Source organism: Lathamus discolor, chromosome 1 (assembly GCF_037157495.1).
Source record: "Lathamus discolor isolate bLatDis1 chromosome 1, bLatDis1.hap1, whole genome shotgun sequence".
In the NCBI taxonomy this organism is placed as follows: Eukaryota; Metazoa; Chordata; class Aves; order Psittaciformes; family Psittacidae; genus Lathamus; species Lathamus discolor.
In genome coordinates, this window is record NC_088884.1 from 161,505,466 (window position 1) to 161,519,671 (window position 14,206).

Genomic DNA, 14,206 nt, shown 5'->3' on the forward strand with positions numbered 1-14,206 from the left:
CAATTAGAATGAAACCCGAAAATTTTGGACCTGAAAATGCCTTAAAACAATAGAAAACTTTCTTGAAAATTCTGAGAATTTGTTTTATTTGTTAATATTTAATTATATTCACAACAATATTAATATTTATATCTATATCTGTATTTATATTTAAATGTATATTTCTATGTGTATGTTTATTTATATTTATATTTATTTGTATTTGCAACGCTAAGCTAAAATAAACAGCTAAGTTTTCAAAATGAACATCTGAAACTACTAAAAAAATCCAAATGTGAATTTTAAACATTAAAAAAATTATTTTCAGATTCAATTTCTGGATAGTTCCTGATGAGTTTCAGTTTCAAACAAAGCAAAACTTTTCTGTCGAGCATTTATTTCATACAGCATTTCTAACTAGCTTTATTAACGACATAAACCAACTAGCAGGTGAATGAATTGTCCTTAGCAGCTGCATGAGAGAACCATTTCCAGTATAAACTGAGAATCACTAGTAAAGAATCTTCCTGTGTCTTTACAGTTCCTTCCACTTGGAGGCACATGAAGCATTAGTCTGGCTTGAATGGACAAGAATGAAGAATTATTTGATTTCAATCGACTGTGAAGGATACTGTAGGCAGGCTGCTCTGTTAAAATGAATAGAAGTACAGATATCTGCTTTTTAAGAGAAAACTAATGGCTTTGGTTATTATACCTTGCAGGGAAACCGACTGGCTAATACAGACTGAACAAGCTCAACTGCTCAACTGGAACAGACACAAGGCAAAGAGACGATGGCAGCAGGGCAGGAGGCAGCAGCACTAACAGGTGGGCCACCAGTGGTGGTGACAGCAGAACAGCTGGTGCCCTGCTCATACAACTCAAATGATCTATAAACCATGTTGGTCCTCACTAGGCATCCAGTCTGTGTGTCAGCCAAACTCTTTGGTGTATCCTTCCTGCTTATCTTTGCTTCAATGTCACAGCAGAGCTGCAATGCTGGGAATCCTGTGTACGCGCGCTGCTTTGTGATTAGATGTAGTATTTAAACTATATGTTTAGGATCTTTATTTTTCCCTATAGAGGTAAAACAAAGAAAGAAAATAACTGGCATCAACAAGTACCCTGCTGCTGATATAGCTTCCTGTACTACTCAATGAAATATGCTATTGTTTAGCTTTTAGGTTTGTGGTTTTCCCTATTTATTTTTTTTGGTGACAGACTTGTGTACCAGGGGGATAAAAGACCCCATATCCTGCCAATTGGCACAAGTTATTATCAGACACAGAACTCTGTGCTTTTCCAAATTGTTCAAAATCAAGTAAGAAATGGCAGCATTAAGCTAATGGCTGGTGAGACTTGTTTGCTTCCAAGAACTTGTTCAGTCTGACTTAGGTTGATGTTCTTACTGGCAGTTTATATTAAGATACATAATTAGATTTCCATAATAGTTTTCCAATGCCCATGAGAGGTTAAATGATGAGTATAAAAGGTGTAATTCCATTAGAATAGGAAATATTGATGCGCCTGTAAATCGTGAAATGGAATTTTAGCACCTTGTATCCCATCCACAATCATTTCACATGTCTGTGTGTTCTGTAGTTAATAGAATAAAATCTCAGGAATAAAGAGCTATGTAACCTGGGGAGAGAAAGAAAAATCAGTCTTAGATAGTTGACTACTGAAGCTTCGCAAGTGAGCCTGACTACCAAACGAAATATATATACCTTCTTCATTACCAAAACATATTTTGTAGATTGTTTTATGATGGTAACATTGAGCTTCCTAAATCTGACGAGCAAGATTCAAAAGGGATCATTCAAACCAAAAGGCATTATGGTATTCAAAGTTGGTTGTCTCTCCCATGATTTAGCCCAAAATAGAATGACCAAAATAGCATAACACTGCAATCTCAACCGGGGTTCATTTCTTCTTAATTTTCAAGCCTCTCTACCCAGGCATTAAACTAAGCCCTCACTGACATCCTCACATTCTGAAATTTAGCATGGGGGTGTATAGGCAGGTCTGGATAGACACGCAAATGTATACTGTTGATTATGCATTTGATGAAGCAGAACACTGATTATGATTCTAAAGAACAATGATTTATAGTCAGAATACACATTGATGAAAGCAGAGACTCCATCTTCCTCTATGCTTGTGCAAAAACCTAGCACAATTATAATCTGATCTTGATTAGTTTACTAGCAACTGCCACAATTTAATAAACATTATACCTACATGATTAACTTTCATAAATATCAGAAACGATATTAAAAACTTCATTCCAAGCAGGAAACTATTATATATTTTCTTCCTTTTACCCACATAAAGAGCTCCAGCCTTTCTGAGGTTGAATTCAACACCCTTGGGGCTGAATATACATGAGAAGCAGACAGTTTATTAAGAAAGGTGCCATTTTTATATCACGTTTCAGAGTAAATTTGGCTTTAGAGATGAGTAATTCAGGCAACTGCTGAGAGCCTCACACAGAACAGCAACTCCTGTGTTAGTCTGCTACTTCCTTCAAGCAATAAGAACAGAGGTGGGAGGCAACACATGGTACAAGCTTCACTGCAGAACCTAGGATCCCACAAATTTGGAGGTCAGAACAGCAGAGATCTTTCTTCTGTGATTAGCTAAGCAACAGATGTGATTCTAGGCTTTATACAGGAGAGACAATGATTCATACTGTCTGCAAGTCCACTGCAATATCATTTTTTATTTCAGAAATAAGCCCTGAGAATATGATCCTAAACACATTTGCTGAAAGTTAAGGAAGGAAGAGATGAAGTGGGCTGGGTTTTAGCAGTGTAGAGCAGTGATTTCAAAATGCCTATAGGGGCCACTCTTTCTGAAACTATCATGTTGCAAACAGGGTTCTGAAGGTACATTTACATCTTTACTTGGTCTTGTGTATTTGTGGATTTTACATCATTTTCATAGAGGTAACCTTTGATTGGCAAGGTACATAGAGAAACCTAGAGAGGACTTCTCCCCTTTGCCAATGTCCCTTCTATTCTTTTCCAACTCAAATTTTCTGAACAAAACTTTCAGTCTTATTACCAAACACAATGATAAATGTAACACAAAAAAGTCAACCTTTATGGTTTAAACTATGCTTTACAGGTGCTCATAGAATTATAGAATAGTTTGGGTTGGAGGAATCTTTAAAAGTCATCTAGTCCAACCCCCCTGCAATGAGTTGGGACATCAACTAGATTGGGATGTTCAGTGCTCCATCCAACCTGGGCTTGAATGTTTCCAGGGTTGGGGCATCTTCCACCTCTTTGGGCAACCTGTTCTTTATCAACCTTCTTCTTATGTTCTTAGGATCTTTATTTAATATGAAGCTTTAGAATTTTTCTTTAAAAATATTCTGCCTTTACAAACTCTTTCATATTCTGATCATTCCTGTTATTTCATAAGAGTATTCATATAAATACAAATAAGCACATATGCCAGTGTTTTTATGATGGGTTGCTGGGCTGCAAAGGCAGTGAAGGTCTGGCCAATCTGCCTACCCTCCCACATACTGAGACCACTGGGGGCTATACGTGGAATATGTTTCAGTCTCACTATTTTTTGGCTCAGGAAATACTACCCCTTTGCTTGACGTCATGTGTAATGTAGTGTCATTTCTAAATAAGGACATAAATTCTTTATGCCTCTACAGGTGGCAAAAACAGTCTGAATTTGAAAAGCAATGACTTCCTTGGAAAATCAAGATGCATTATAAAAGGCATATGTTACCTGTCTTCGAAGGTCTCGTGTTTTCTTGGTCATCTTGTCAATAGCAATGTTGAGAGGGTCTCCTTTCTCCTTCCTTCCAGTCTGTTAAAACACGAAATTTTGGAGTTAGAGAAAAATACTCCAGAAAATATACACTTTAACAAAAAAAAAAAAAAACCCAAACCAACAGTACAGATTTATAAAAGGAAATCTGTGCATCTCTTCTTGTTTGCTTCCATCAACTTATTATTTCCAATGTAATGTTTTTAACATGTTTATGTGCAGGGGGCATAGCAGATTATTTTAAACCAATCCTAAAATGATAACAAGAAAGATTAAGGTGACTCAATGGGGAGTTCAGAACTTTTCCACCAATAAATTATGTACATACATTTTAGCCTATACTCCAAAAATCTGGCAAAACCTTTCACTATAAAACGAATATTAAGAGCTCCTAATCTCCATCCTGCCAGGCACTGGGAATGTTAAACATGATAATAAGCAGCAACACAGCTTGAAGACAGAAGGAAAATGGTCCCTACGCCTGTAACAGGACTCATATTGGCAGACATTAAGTGTGGTATAAAGAAGAATTCCACTTAAAAGACTTTCCTGCAGGAAGTCTCAAAGCAAAAATCCTCACAAAGATTAAAAAGAGGGAAAAAATCTTTTTTGTGGCTCATAACCAATGAAACTCCATATTTTTTTTAGGTTCAATGGTACAAAAAGCGTTAAGTGACTTTGTTAGCTGTATTACCTTTCTCTTAGGAGAAAACTGCTTCTCTGAAGATTTGTCACATCTCTTACCACACTGAACTCTGTTTGATAGCTTTTCATCAAGAATCAAAACGATCTTCCATTCTTTTGGCAGTACTCTTTCCTTCCCAATGCTGTTTTCAAGTACTCCTATTTAGAATTGTTCCTTGCATATGATTAAGAGCAATTTTCTATTTCCAGCTGAGCCTAATAGCATACATTTCTGGAAACTATTGAGAAGTCACTTTTGGGGTAGGATGGGGATTAAACATACCCTTTCAATAATGATTTCACAAATGTACAGCACTGTTAGCAGCTCTACATGGCCACGTTGGCAAGCGGCCTGTGTTCTAGCCTTGTGCTTGAAGCATTCATTCCAGAGAATGCCTGCTTTCTATTACTGTCTGTACTTCTAATTATGATATGAGGCCTATGCGTTTATGATCATTTAGAAATCTGTAAAACCCATGCACTTTTTTTAATTTGGAAATTCAAACATAAAACCCGTAAATTTACCTCTTAGGTTTTTAAAAAGAATCTATTACAAATTCTGGAGTTAATTGTACAAATTGACACCAGAAAACAGGGAGAGCATTTGCTATGATACAAGAGGAGGCATCTGTGTAACTCGCTGATATTTTTATCTCACTTTTCTTGTGTTCATACTTTGACTGAGTTCTTCTGGTCCCCGGCTGATAGAACTGCAGCTCTTTAGCCTAAGCAGTGTCAGTGTATGCTTTTGGGTTTCGATGTCCTGAATTCAGATCCTGGTATTTTGTCCAAGCCAGCAGCTGTCATATGTGCACACAATCTATAGTTTTTCAAGCTGAAAAACTCATTTTCACAATAAAAATGAGGCAGACAAGTTTGGTACAGAAAGCCTCTCCTAACTGTTGAAATGGTACAATGGGGAGTGCCAAATGAGCTAATCTCAGCCAGATTCCTAGTGTGTTAGAATACAAAGCTGTATTCTAAGAAAACTTTCATTTACCCTGGCTGTTTGCTATGTACTAGCTGAACCAAGTATCCTTGGTGACATTAGTGGTCTAGGATGTTTTATTTTCCCAGTCAAATAATTAGATTTCTTTAATATTGTTTAAATTCTTCTCTTCCTTCTCATTGTTTAATCTTTAATGCACTGGCTTAGAAAGATACATAACTACACAAAATGTTTTAAGACATTTTTTGCTAGGGCAAACATAATTTATTTTTTGTTTAAAATAAAATCAGGGAATAATTTGCTAAAGTGAAAATTACAGTGAACATTAATACAATAAGAATCATCAAAAAGCAAAGGTTGTGACTCTTAAGGCTAGATCAGGATGGTATTTTAAAGCTCTCAAACAAAATAAGTAGTTCACAATTTTTCTTCACTGATCTCATGCAGGGCAAACGTATTTTGTGTTCCCATCATCATGTAAGGTCAAGCACTTAATGCTTGGCACCCATTATTGTTGGTCAGAAAATTGCCCTGAATAGAAAGCTGGGACTTCTTCCAGGGTAGTTAGCTATGGGATACAGTAACACTGAATAAACCAGGCATCTGATAACCTGCACTGTTTAGGAGCAAAGGCTCCTGACATTCCCTAAATAGTACTTGGAAAAAAAAACAGGAATTTTGAGATAGACTTTAAAGTTTGTAATTTAGGTTCCAAACCTCAGTGGGTTTTATCACTCATAGGAGGAAACTAACACTGAGAGAAGGCCCATGGTACATCTAGCATCTCTCCTAAGCCTCTCCAATTTTATCCTGTAAGTTTCTTGTTCTAGTTTTCAATTACATAAACAGGGGACCCCAAGATACATCCTATTGTGAAATACAAGACAACTGGAAACCCTTCTGTGACCCTTAGGCCACACAACACCGACTGTCATCCATCTGGCCAGTCCCTTCTCTCTCCAAACTAGAGAAAAGCCTGTTCTATGTTGCTTAGTGAAAACTCCCTGCTCTGTGCAACTGCCTGAATCATGCCTACATGCTGTTTGAGATGCTAAATGGCATGAACCAGTCTGTGCTGGAAAGCAGGCTACTAAATCAAGTGGGCAGAGATCCAGTCGAGCTCTCTCAATGGAAATATTTTATTAACACATGTGAATACAGATGAAGTTGAAGAGACACTTCTTCCACGCCACACAATATTTTTACTTATGCAGGAAGTTTGTGTCCTTAACCTGTTACTTATAAAATGGCTACTGCCTTTTCATCTATACACAAAACCCCTTCTTCACTGTTTGATTTCAAAGAAGTAGAAATTTGTTTAGTAAATCACATTATTGAAAAATAAATAGCATGGCATGTGATGTTACATAGCTTCAGGCAGGTCTGTCAAACACCATCTGTTCTGTGCCGAAAATATAAGTTTATTAAAGTTTATTTATTTAAATCCTTAAATACTCTTTATTAATGTTGCTCTGCGATAAATTTCTGGCCTTCATTCCTAGAAGGGATAGAAAGGAATTCAGTGGTTTCCTGAAAAAAACCATAAAGCTCAGTATCAAGCCTTATAGTATTTCTCTGTTAATCTTTTTCCGCAAAGGGAAGAAAGACACTCTGGAGATGGGATAAAAAGGAAGCAAAAAATTGCTGCTGGCATTGGGTTAAAAGGAGAAGGAGGAGAAATGCACAGAATTCCTTCAATGCCAAAATATTGCTATTCAGAATTCCTGTGGACAAAATTATGTCTATTCATGGTGTAATGAGTAGAACTTTGCTACAGGAGAATATATTAATCAGGCCCTTGATTTCTAGTGACCATTAAAGCATTTGCATACTCTTTTTACTCAAGATATTTTCAAACTATGCTCTCGATCTGTGTTACTCCCATTCTAACTTCCTCAGAGCTTTTCCCTGCCTGTTGGATTTATCCTCGTTTGATCAGGATACGCTAATTTCTGAAGGCCTTCCCCCACTGAGGAATGCATCCTACTTTGCACTTCTACCCCAAGGCTGCAGTCCCCCTCCCAGATCGCACAACATACGATTCAGATCCCTGAATATATATTTCAAGCATTTTTAAGCTTGGTTTACCACCTGGCATGAGAAGTTGCGTAGTTTTTCAACACATCCATGTCCAGTTAGTGGAAGAAATCTAGGTGCCGTTCAACTACCCTACAAATCATCTACAGTCACAACCACTGTCAACATTACTTGAAACAATAAACCAAGTACAGGATACAATCATTGCCTTGTATATATTAAGCAAAGTCTAAACAGCCTCACAGTTAAACTTGTATCATTTTAGGTAAGCACTTAGACAGGGAACTTCAACTTCATTTGGTAAGGAAGAGAAATGAAAAAATAACAAAAAGCACTTAAGAATGGTATGAAATTTTAGCATCTGCTAGAATGATCTCTATAGGACTGATCTTCCTTTTGAAAACAGACCTTTTTCCTCTCATTTTCTTCTCTTCATGAGCTGTTCACAGTTTATACTATTGGAGTAAAATAAAAATCGCACAACTATTAAAGACATTTATACCCCATGACTTGCTCATTACAGAAGTCTCTTGATCAGCATGAGGTACTTAGCAGGACACTCGTTTCCAACTATAGAGTATATCACAGAGTCAAGACATGGGCAGTCAGGCTGATTAGCCTACAGGCATAGCACATTTTGGATGAGACACAGTCAGCCTAGCAAGAAGATTCTCCAGACTGGAACTGTGTTGTTAGATTTGAATAATTCCAAACACCAAATCATAGAGCTTAAATTTCAGCACATGAAACAGATAAAATTGCTACTACCAAAATTATTATTATAAAGTTATTATTATAAGGAGGGCTTAGATATTATGGTAATGAATATCCTTGTACTGAAAAGTTAGGATTACAGTTGTGTGAGATGGAAACATACTATTTTGAGCATATTATTTTTTAAAAAGTATAATCAATGCCAAAGAACATGGCTGACAATACTAACCTATTAAAGAAGGGGTTGGAGTGCCAAGAAACACACAAAAAGTGCAGCAACTGCAGGCCTACAATATAATATCACAGACAAAAAGCGATGTATACCACAGCTAAATGAGTGACGTTAGAGGGAGCTATTCCTCTTTTCCTTTAAAGTTCATAATTTAAAAGATCAGTGTTTCAATTTAGTAACAACAATAATAATTAATAATAATAATAATAATGCCTAAAACTGTGTAAGAACTTTTGCAGTGGCTGTTTTCACACATTCCTTTGTGTTTGCTGCATTACATATAGACCAAAATACCTGGGAAAGCTGGGTCTCCTAACATATTACATGTTGCTTGTTCAAGACATACTTACTGCCATTAATAGAGTAATTTAGACTCCAGGAGACAGGCGGAAAGATTATCTTTTGATACAAAAGCTACCAGACCTTGATATACTTTTATATTTTCATCATCCCCTAGGTAAATGGTTCCATTATTTACAGTTTATTCAAAACTTCAATATCACAATATTTTGTTAAGGTGCAAATTGATGCTCAAAAATGTATCTGTCCTAACATTTTATTTTAAATGTCGAACAACATCACTCTTAAAAACCTATGCACAGGTTCAATAGCTCTTTTAAAAGTGATGAAGTTAGTGCTAAGAGAAAAACATTTTGAACAGCAGACATAAGATGGATAAATGCTTTTAAGCAGAAAGTTAGGTTTGAACATACCAATTCACAGTCTCCTCTTGACAGGTTTGGGTCAGGAAAAGGCTAAGCTATTTTTTCTAACAGAAGTGAGTAGACACTAAATTTCACTGAAAATCCTAGGTATCCACTAGGGAGATGGATCAGGAAAACACATAGTAGAAAATCTGTGTGCTTCCTCTCTGGATGTGCTAAAAAAGACAACTTAGAATAAATAAGTTCAAAAAAAAAAAAAAAAAAAAAAAAAGCAAGCATATTAAGATGTGTCTTAGGATCATGGAGTAATTGCAAATTAATGAATCTGCTCAGCTCAGTGAATTCATCCACACTTTATTCCTATAAATTATTTTGGGTTTTATCATTTATCCGAAGTAACTACATTGGAGGTTCTGCAATCACCTGTTTCCCATCTTCAATTTTGCTAGGGAATCACCTCCCATGGAATGAATATTTGTACCTTCCTTTTGTATTTTAATAATTCATTTTTTCTTGAAAATAAGAGAGAATTTTGCATAAAAGGGGGAGAAAAGGTTGCTTAGATACCCTTTTTCTGCTCAGGACTTTTGGCTTTCGTTTTATGCAGTAGCAAAGAAGAAAGGTACAGTCACCACAAAGAAAGGACAAGACAGAAAGATCCCACTGTTTTGACACTTGCAATGAAACACTGAATTACAGGCTTTCTTCATGGCACCTCCACAATACTGCTCAGTTCCAGAATGTTATTCAATAAATAACCTGCTCATAAATGCATGTTATAGGCAAGAAGTGCCCCTCAAATCAAACAATTGCTTTCAGCAGTTTTTAATTACCTTACCAAATTGTGACCAGATCACAGTGAGTGTAATTGGTTCCAGTATAGCATAAATAATCACAGCTATGCAGAAACTGGGCAAGGCACATCCTTGCAATCCAAGATAGTAAATAAAGTCAATAAAATACAAATGTACCATGAGCTGGCCATATCAGTACCTGAGGTATGCAAATCTTGTCCTGGATCCAAGCAAGTTTTATCTAGATCTGTGCATAATTAAAACTAAGCAATGAAATGCAGAAATTATGAAAACTGAATATGCAAATGGCTGAAGAAGAATCTCCTTTTCTTTTTTATGTTTTTAGGCAGCCCACATCACCACAATATCTGAATGCCTTCAAGTGGAGTGGTGAATTGGTGAACTAAGTGCTGTGTTTAATATCAGCCGTGTGTGGTTTCTTCTTTTATATTCTCACAAGAAGGAGGATTTGTGTGTAAAGAAGTATTTTACTTCTCACATACTGGCATCTAAGCTTCCCTAAAAAAAGAACCTGCCTGAAGAATTTATACTTATAATGGTATTAGAAGTTGCCTAAAATGGAGAGATTTTTCATTCTTGAGAATGAAGGCAGCAGTTTGTTGGGTTTGGTTGTCTTGTTTTCATTTGTAGATACACATTGAATATTTCTGTATTTCTGTGATTTTTGAACTAGGGTTTCCAAGATCACTGTGGTGAAGATACTGTCCTCTTCTAGCTACTAGCCAGGATTGGATTTTACAGCATATCGAGGTACCAAAAATGCAGAAAAGGCAACTGGTGGAACTTTCCTAGTTGCAAGGCAAGTGTAACATATAAATCTCAATGGTTTTTATCAGCTAAAACATATGCACTGGTTCTTTTTTTTTTTTTTTTTTGTTTTAGAAGGGGGGAGAAAGTTGTGCACCTATTAGAAGTTCTTTCCCAAGACAAGAATATCCTGACATCGTTTAAGAGTTGTGCTGCTCACTTAAATTCAGATTATAATATAACAAACAATGCCATGCACCAGCATTTAAAAGGTGACTACAAAGAAGATGGAGACTCCCTTTTTTACAAGGAGTTCCCATGGAGAAGACAAGGGGTGATGGGCACAAGTTACTCATGGGAAGATTCTGACTGGACACAAGAGGAACATTTTTCACACAAGAACAGCCATCACTGGAATAATCTCCTCAGGAAAGCAGTGACTCCCCAACACTGGACACTTTCAAGACTGGGCTGGATAGGGTGCTGGGACATCTAGTCTATCTCATGCTTTTGCCTAGAAAGGCAAAAGACTGATAAATTGAGAGGTTTTCTGATAAATCCTCAAAAAATCTCTCCAATACATGTGTAAAGTGGTCTATATCAATGTAAATGCAGGTGATATGAGTTTTAGCATGTCCTCAAGTACTGATGTCTCTGAAGCTTCCCCTCATTCCTTTCTGCTTGAGGGGTGTGAGTTCAGAACAACATGTATTAAAATATTGATCTGCAGAATATTTCTTGTAGTTAAAGAGCATCTTTTCCTTTGCAATGCTTATTCAGAGGACTCAAAGACGAAGCCATAAGAGTTCTCATAAAGTAAACTGCATTTTTCTATTCAGAAGTTATCCATATACAAAATTGATGCTGTTACACTTAAATGCATATAAAAAAATAAAATTTCTGAGGAAAGAAATGTGGATGGTGTAAACTGTTATAAAACCATCAGCTTCACTGAAGCCACACTAATTCACACCAGCTGAGAATTTCCCCACTCATGAGTTAAATTAAATCTTGCAGATGCTTCCATTTAGAAGGTCAAAAATGTTTACTCCAAAATTTAAATTATTCTAATTTCTTCACAGACATCTACTCACAAAGAGTCCACTACGAACTCCTCATTTAACCACCAACTGCTTTCCAGCTGTAAATTGCAATCTGCTTTTAAATTGCTTCTGGATGGTTTCTCTTAATCTAAAGTAACGGGAGGAAAAGGATATAGTACACATTTTTTTTCTTTCCCTTCAGACTTGGAAGCCCATAGAGAAAGACTGTGTAAATAAGTGTTAAGTGTTAAAGTGTTAAAATGTATCCACTTTAATAGAAGCTCTTGAGAAATGTCTATTCTGTTATTATAAGCATAATAATGTTACTAAGTAATGAATTAGTAATTAATAGAGCTTTCTATCATATTTCCTATTAAAATCGTATCTGTTTAAAAGTTGAAGTAATACCAGGCAACCAAGAGGAGTGGTAGAGAAGTGCAGGACATGTTACAACATGTAACAAATAATACTGTATGCATCTAAACTCTAGAAATCTATTGAGTAAAACTTTGTTATGTTTCTGTTATAGATGAGTGGAAATACTTAGAGCTCTTAATGAAAGTGATATTAATATCTAATATGACCACTGGCCTAGGTTTTATGTCTCACTCACTAGAAAGCACTTGTAGCCAATCTTTTCCAAGTTGGTTGTAGAATAAAGGCTCTATCATGAGTCACAGGGATGAGTGTTATTTATGGAATTAAATGCAAGACTTCCTAAGACATCTCTCCACCCCTTGGAAACATCCCTTTAGTGTTTTCTAGGTCTCCCTCTTGGAAAAACAGGAGAACCACGTAATGTTATTGCAGGCAAAGATTTTTGGGTTTGTTTGTGAATTTAAGAAAAAGGCTCCACTGAATGACAATATCTGACTATAACGTTGGCTTCATGAACATACTGAAGCTCCAGTGATGCCATCCCATTTAGATGTAGAATTGTTAATGGCATAAAGGCAGATATTATATAGCCTTAGAGTTCAAAACCTCCAGTTCTTGCCTGTGCCTGTGTGTAGGACACGGAACTGTCCTGACTGCACTTACACTGCTCTGATTACCAAATACCACGGAAAAACAGGATTTCAACTAATTCACTGCATCCGTCACTATCTAATAGATCTCTCATTGAGATGTATACTGAGTATGATACTGCATTTCTTTCTTTTTAATTGCATCAAGTTTTTTTATTCCTTGGATGATGCATAAGGAAATGAGGTCTTGTTTATTTCCTAACCAAAATGTTTTTGCCAATGTACGCAGCTGAAAGTCAATGCTAACTCAATATTTGTACTCATAACAGGGAATTAAATTCTTTTTCAAATTCATTGCTACTTTCTAGTCCCTTATCTTGCCAGCTCCCTCCAGACCACCCTGGTGGGCTTTTTGTTTGCTTTTCTTCTTGTTTTCTCCTTGTCCTCCAACCTGTTCTGAACACTTTCTACACTAAAGTAGTAGACTACACCAAAACAATATTTGACATTTCAGTTGATGTTTCTTGCAGCCAGTGAAACCACTGCTACTTTCCAGCTCTGATACCCTACTTGGCAGTGTATTGTGCAGTCTACACAATATCAGGTTAGTGCATGTGTCAGACTTTCTGAGGTAAGTGATGTGTGTCTGGCAACAAGGCTTTTCAGTCTGGCACATCTTCAGTGAAACCCCCACCTAAAAGCAAACAGCGCACATGAGGCTTAATGGGACACATACTGTAACTTTAGCTGCTAGTTCGAATGAACAGAGATAGAGGAAAGCCTAGGAAAGACAATAACTCAATTCTCATTACAGTAATTAACCATCTACTTTGAGTACTGGCTTCTTTGTGGCCACATGTTCCTTTGTGGGGCGTCACAACCATGAGGCATTAGTGACGAAATAAACCAAAACACAATAAACATAAAAGAACTGTTTAAAGTCCACCCAGACTTTCAAAAGAATGCAAGAACAAAGGATGAGTTCCTTCTATTTTTATGAAGCAAAGCCTTAGTGTATTCCTGTCACCACCTCAGATCAATGTGCTCATTGATACCCATTCAAATACTTGTCAGTTTAATCAGAAGAAGTGAAACACAATTACAAGGCATTAGTATAAAAACCAGCACAAAATAACGCAAGGTCCATGTGGGAGATCTGAAGCAAAAGCCTGTTGAAAATTGTTGACATTTTCATGAATAGTCTTTTTACAGAAGAAAAAAAAAAGCTTTGTAACTGCTATCAGAAACTAATTAGGCATAAACTATTGCTTTAAATCTATAAACTGATTGGAGTCCTTATTTCTCTTCGTAGATACCAGAATTTTTTTACCTTCTGTTCTTGGAATAAAACCAAATGCATAAAGAACTTTACTGAAATGATAACTGGTGCATTGACAAAGCCTCTCTCACACCCTCTCAAGCCAGCAGGAGTTTACCATTATTTTCACTGAATGACTGGAACATTCATTTTTCATGGGCACTCCAAATTTACACTGAATATAAACTGTATTTTTGGAATAATCAAACAGATGACTTGGATTAAATGGATGAAATCGAAGCAGGGAAGGGAAGGGAGCC

General features: G+C 36.5%; 1 protein-coding gene across 7 annotated transcripts in view; it reads right to left on the reverse strand.

The window, feature by feature from the left end:
• Nucleotides 1-14,206, reverse strand: part of CTNNA2 (catenin alpha 2) — a 510,177-nt gene that overhangs the window by 112,122 nt on the left and 383,849 nt on the right. For all 7 annotated transcript variants that reach the window (XM_065661830.1, XM_065661839.1, XM_065661849.1 and 4 more), the window contains one exon: nucleotides 3,733-3,813. In XM_065661830.1, coding sequence (XP_065517902.1) covers nucleotides 3,733-3,813 — 81 coding nt within the window. The remainder of the gene's footprint in view (nucleotides 1-3,732; nucleotides 3,814-14,206) is intronic.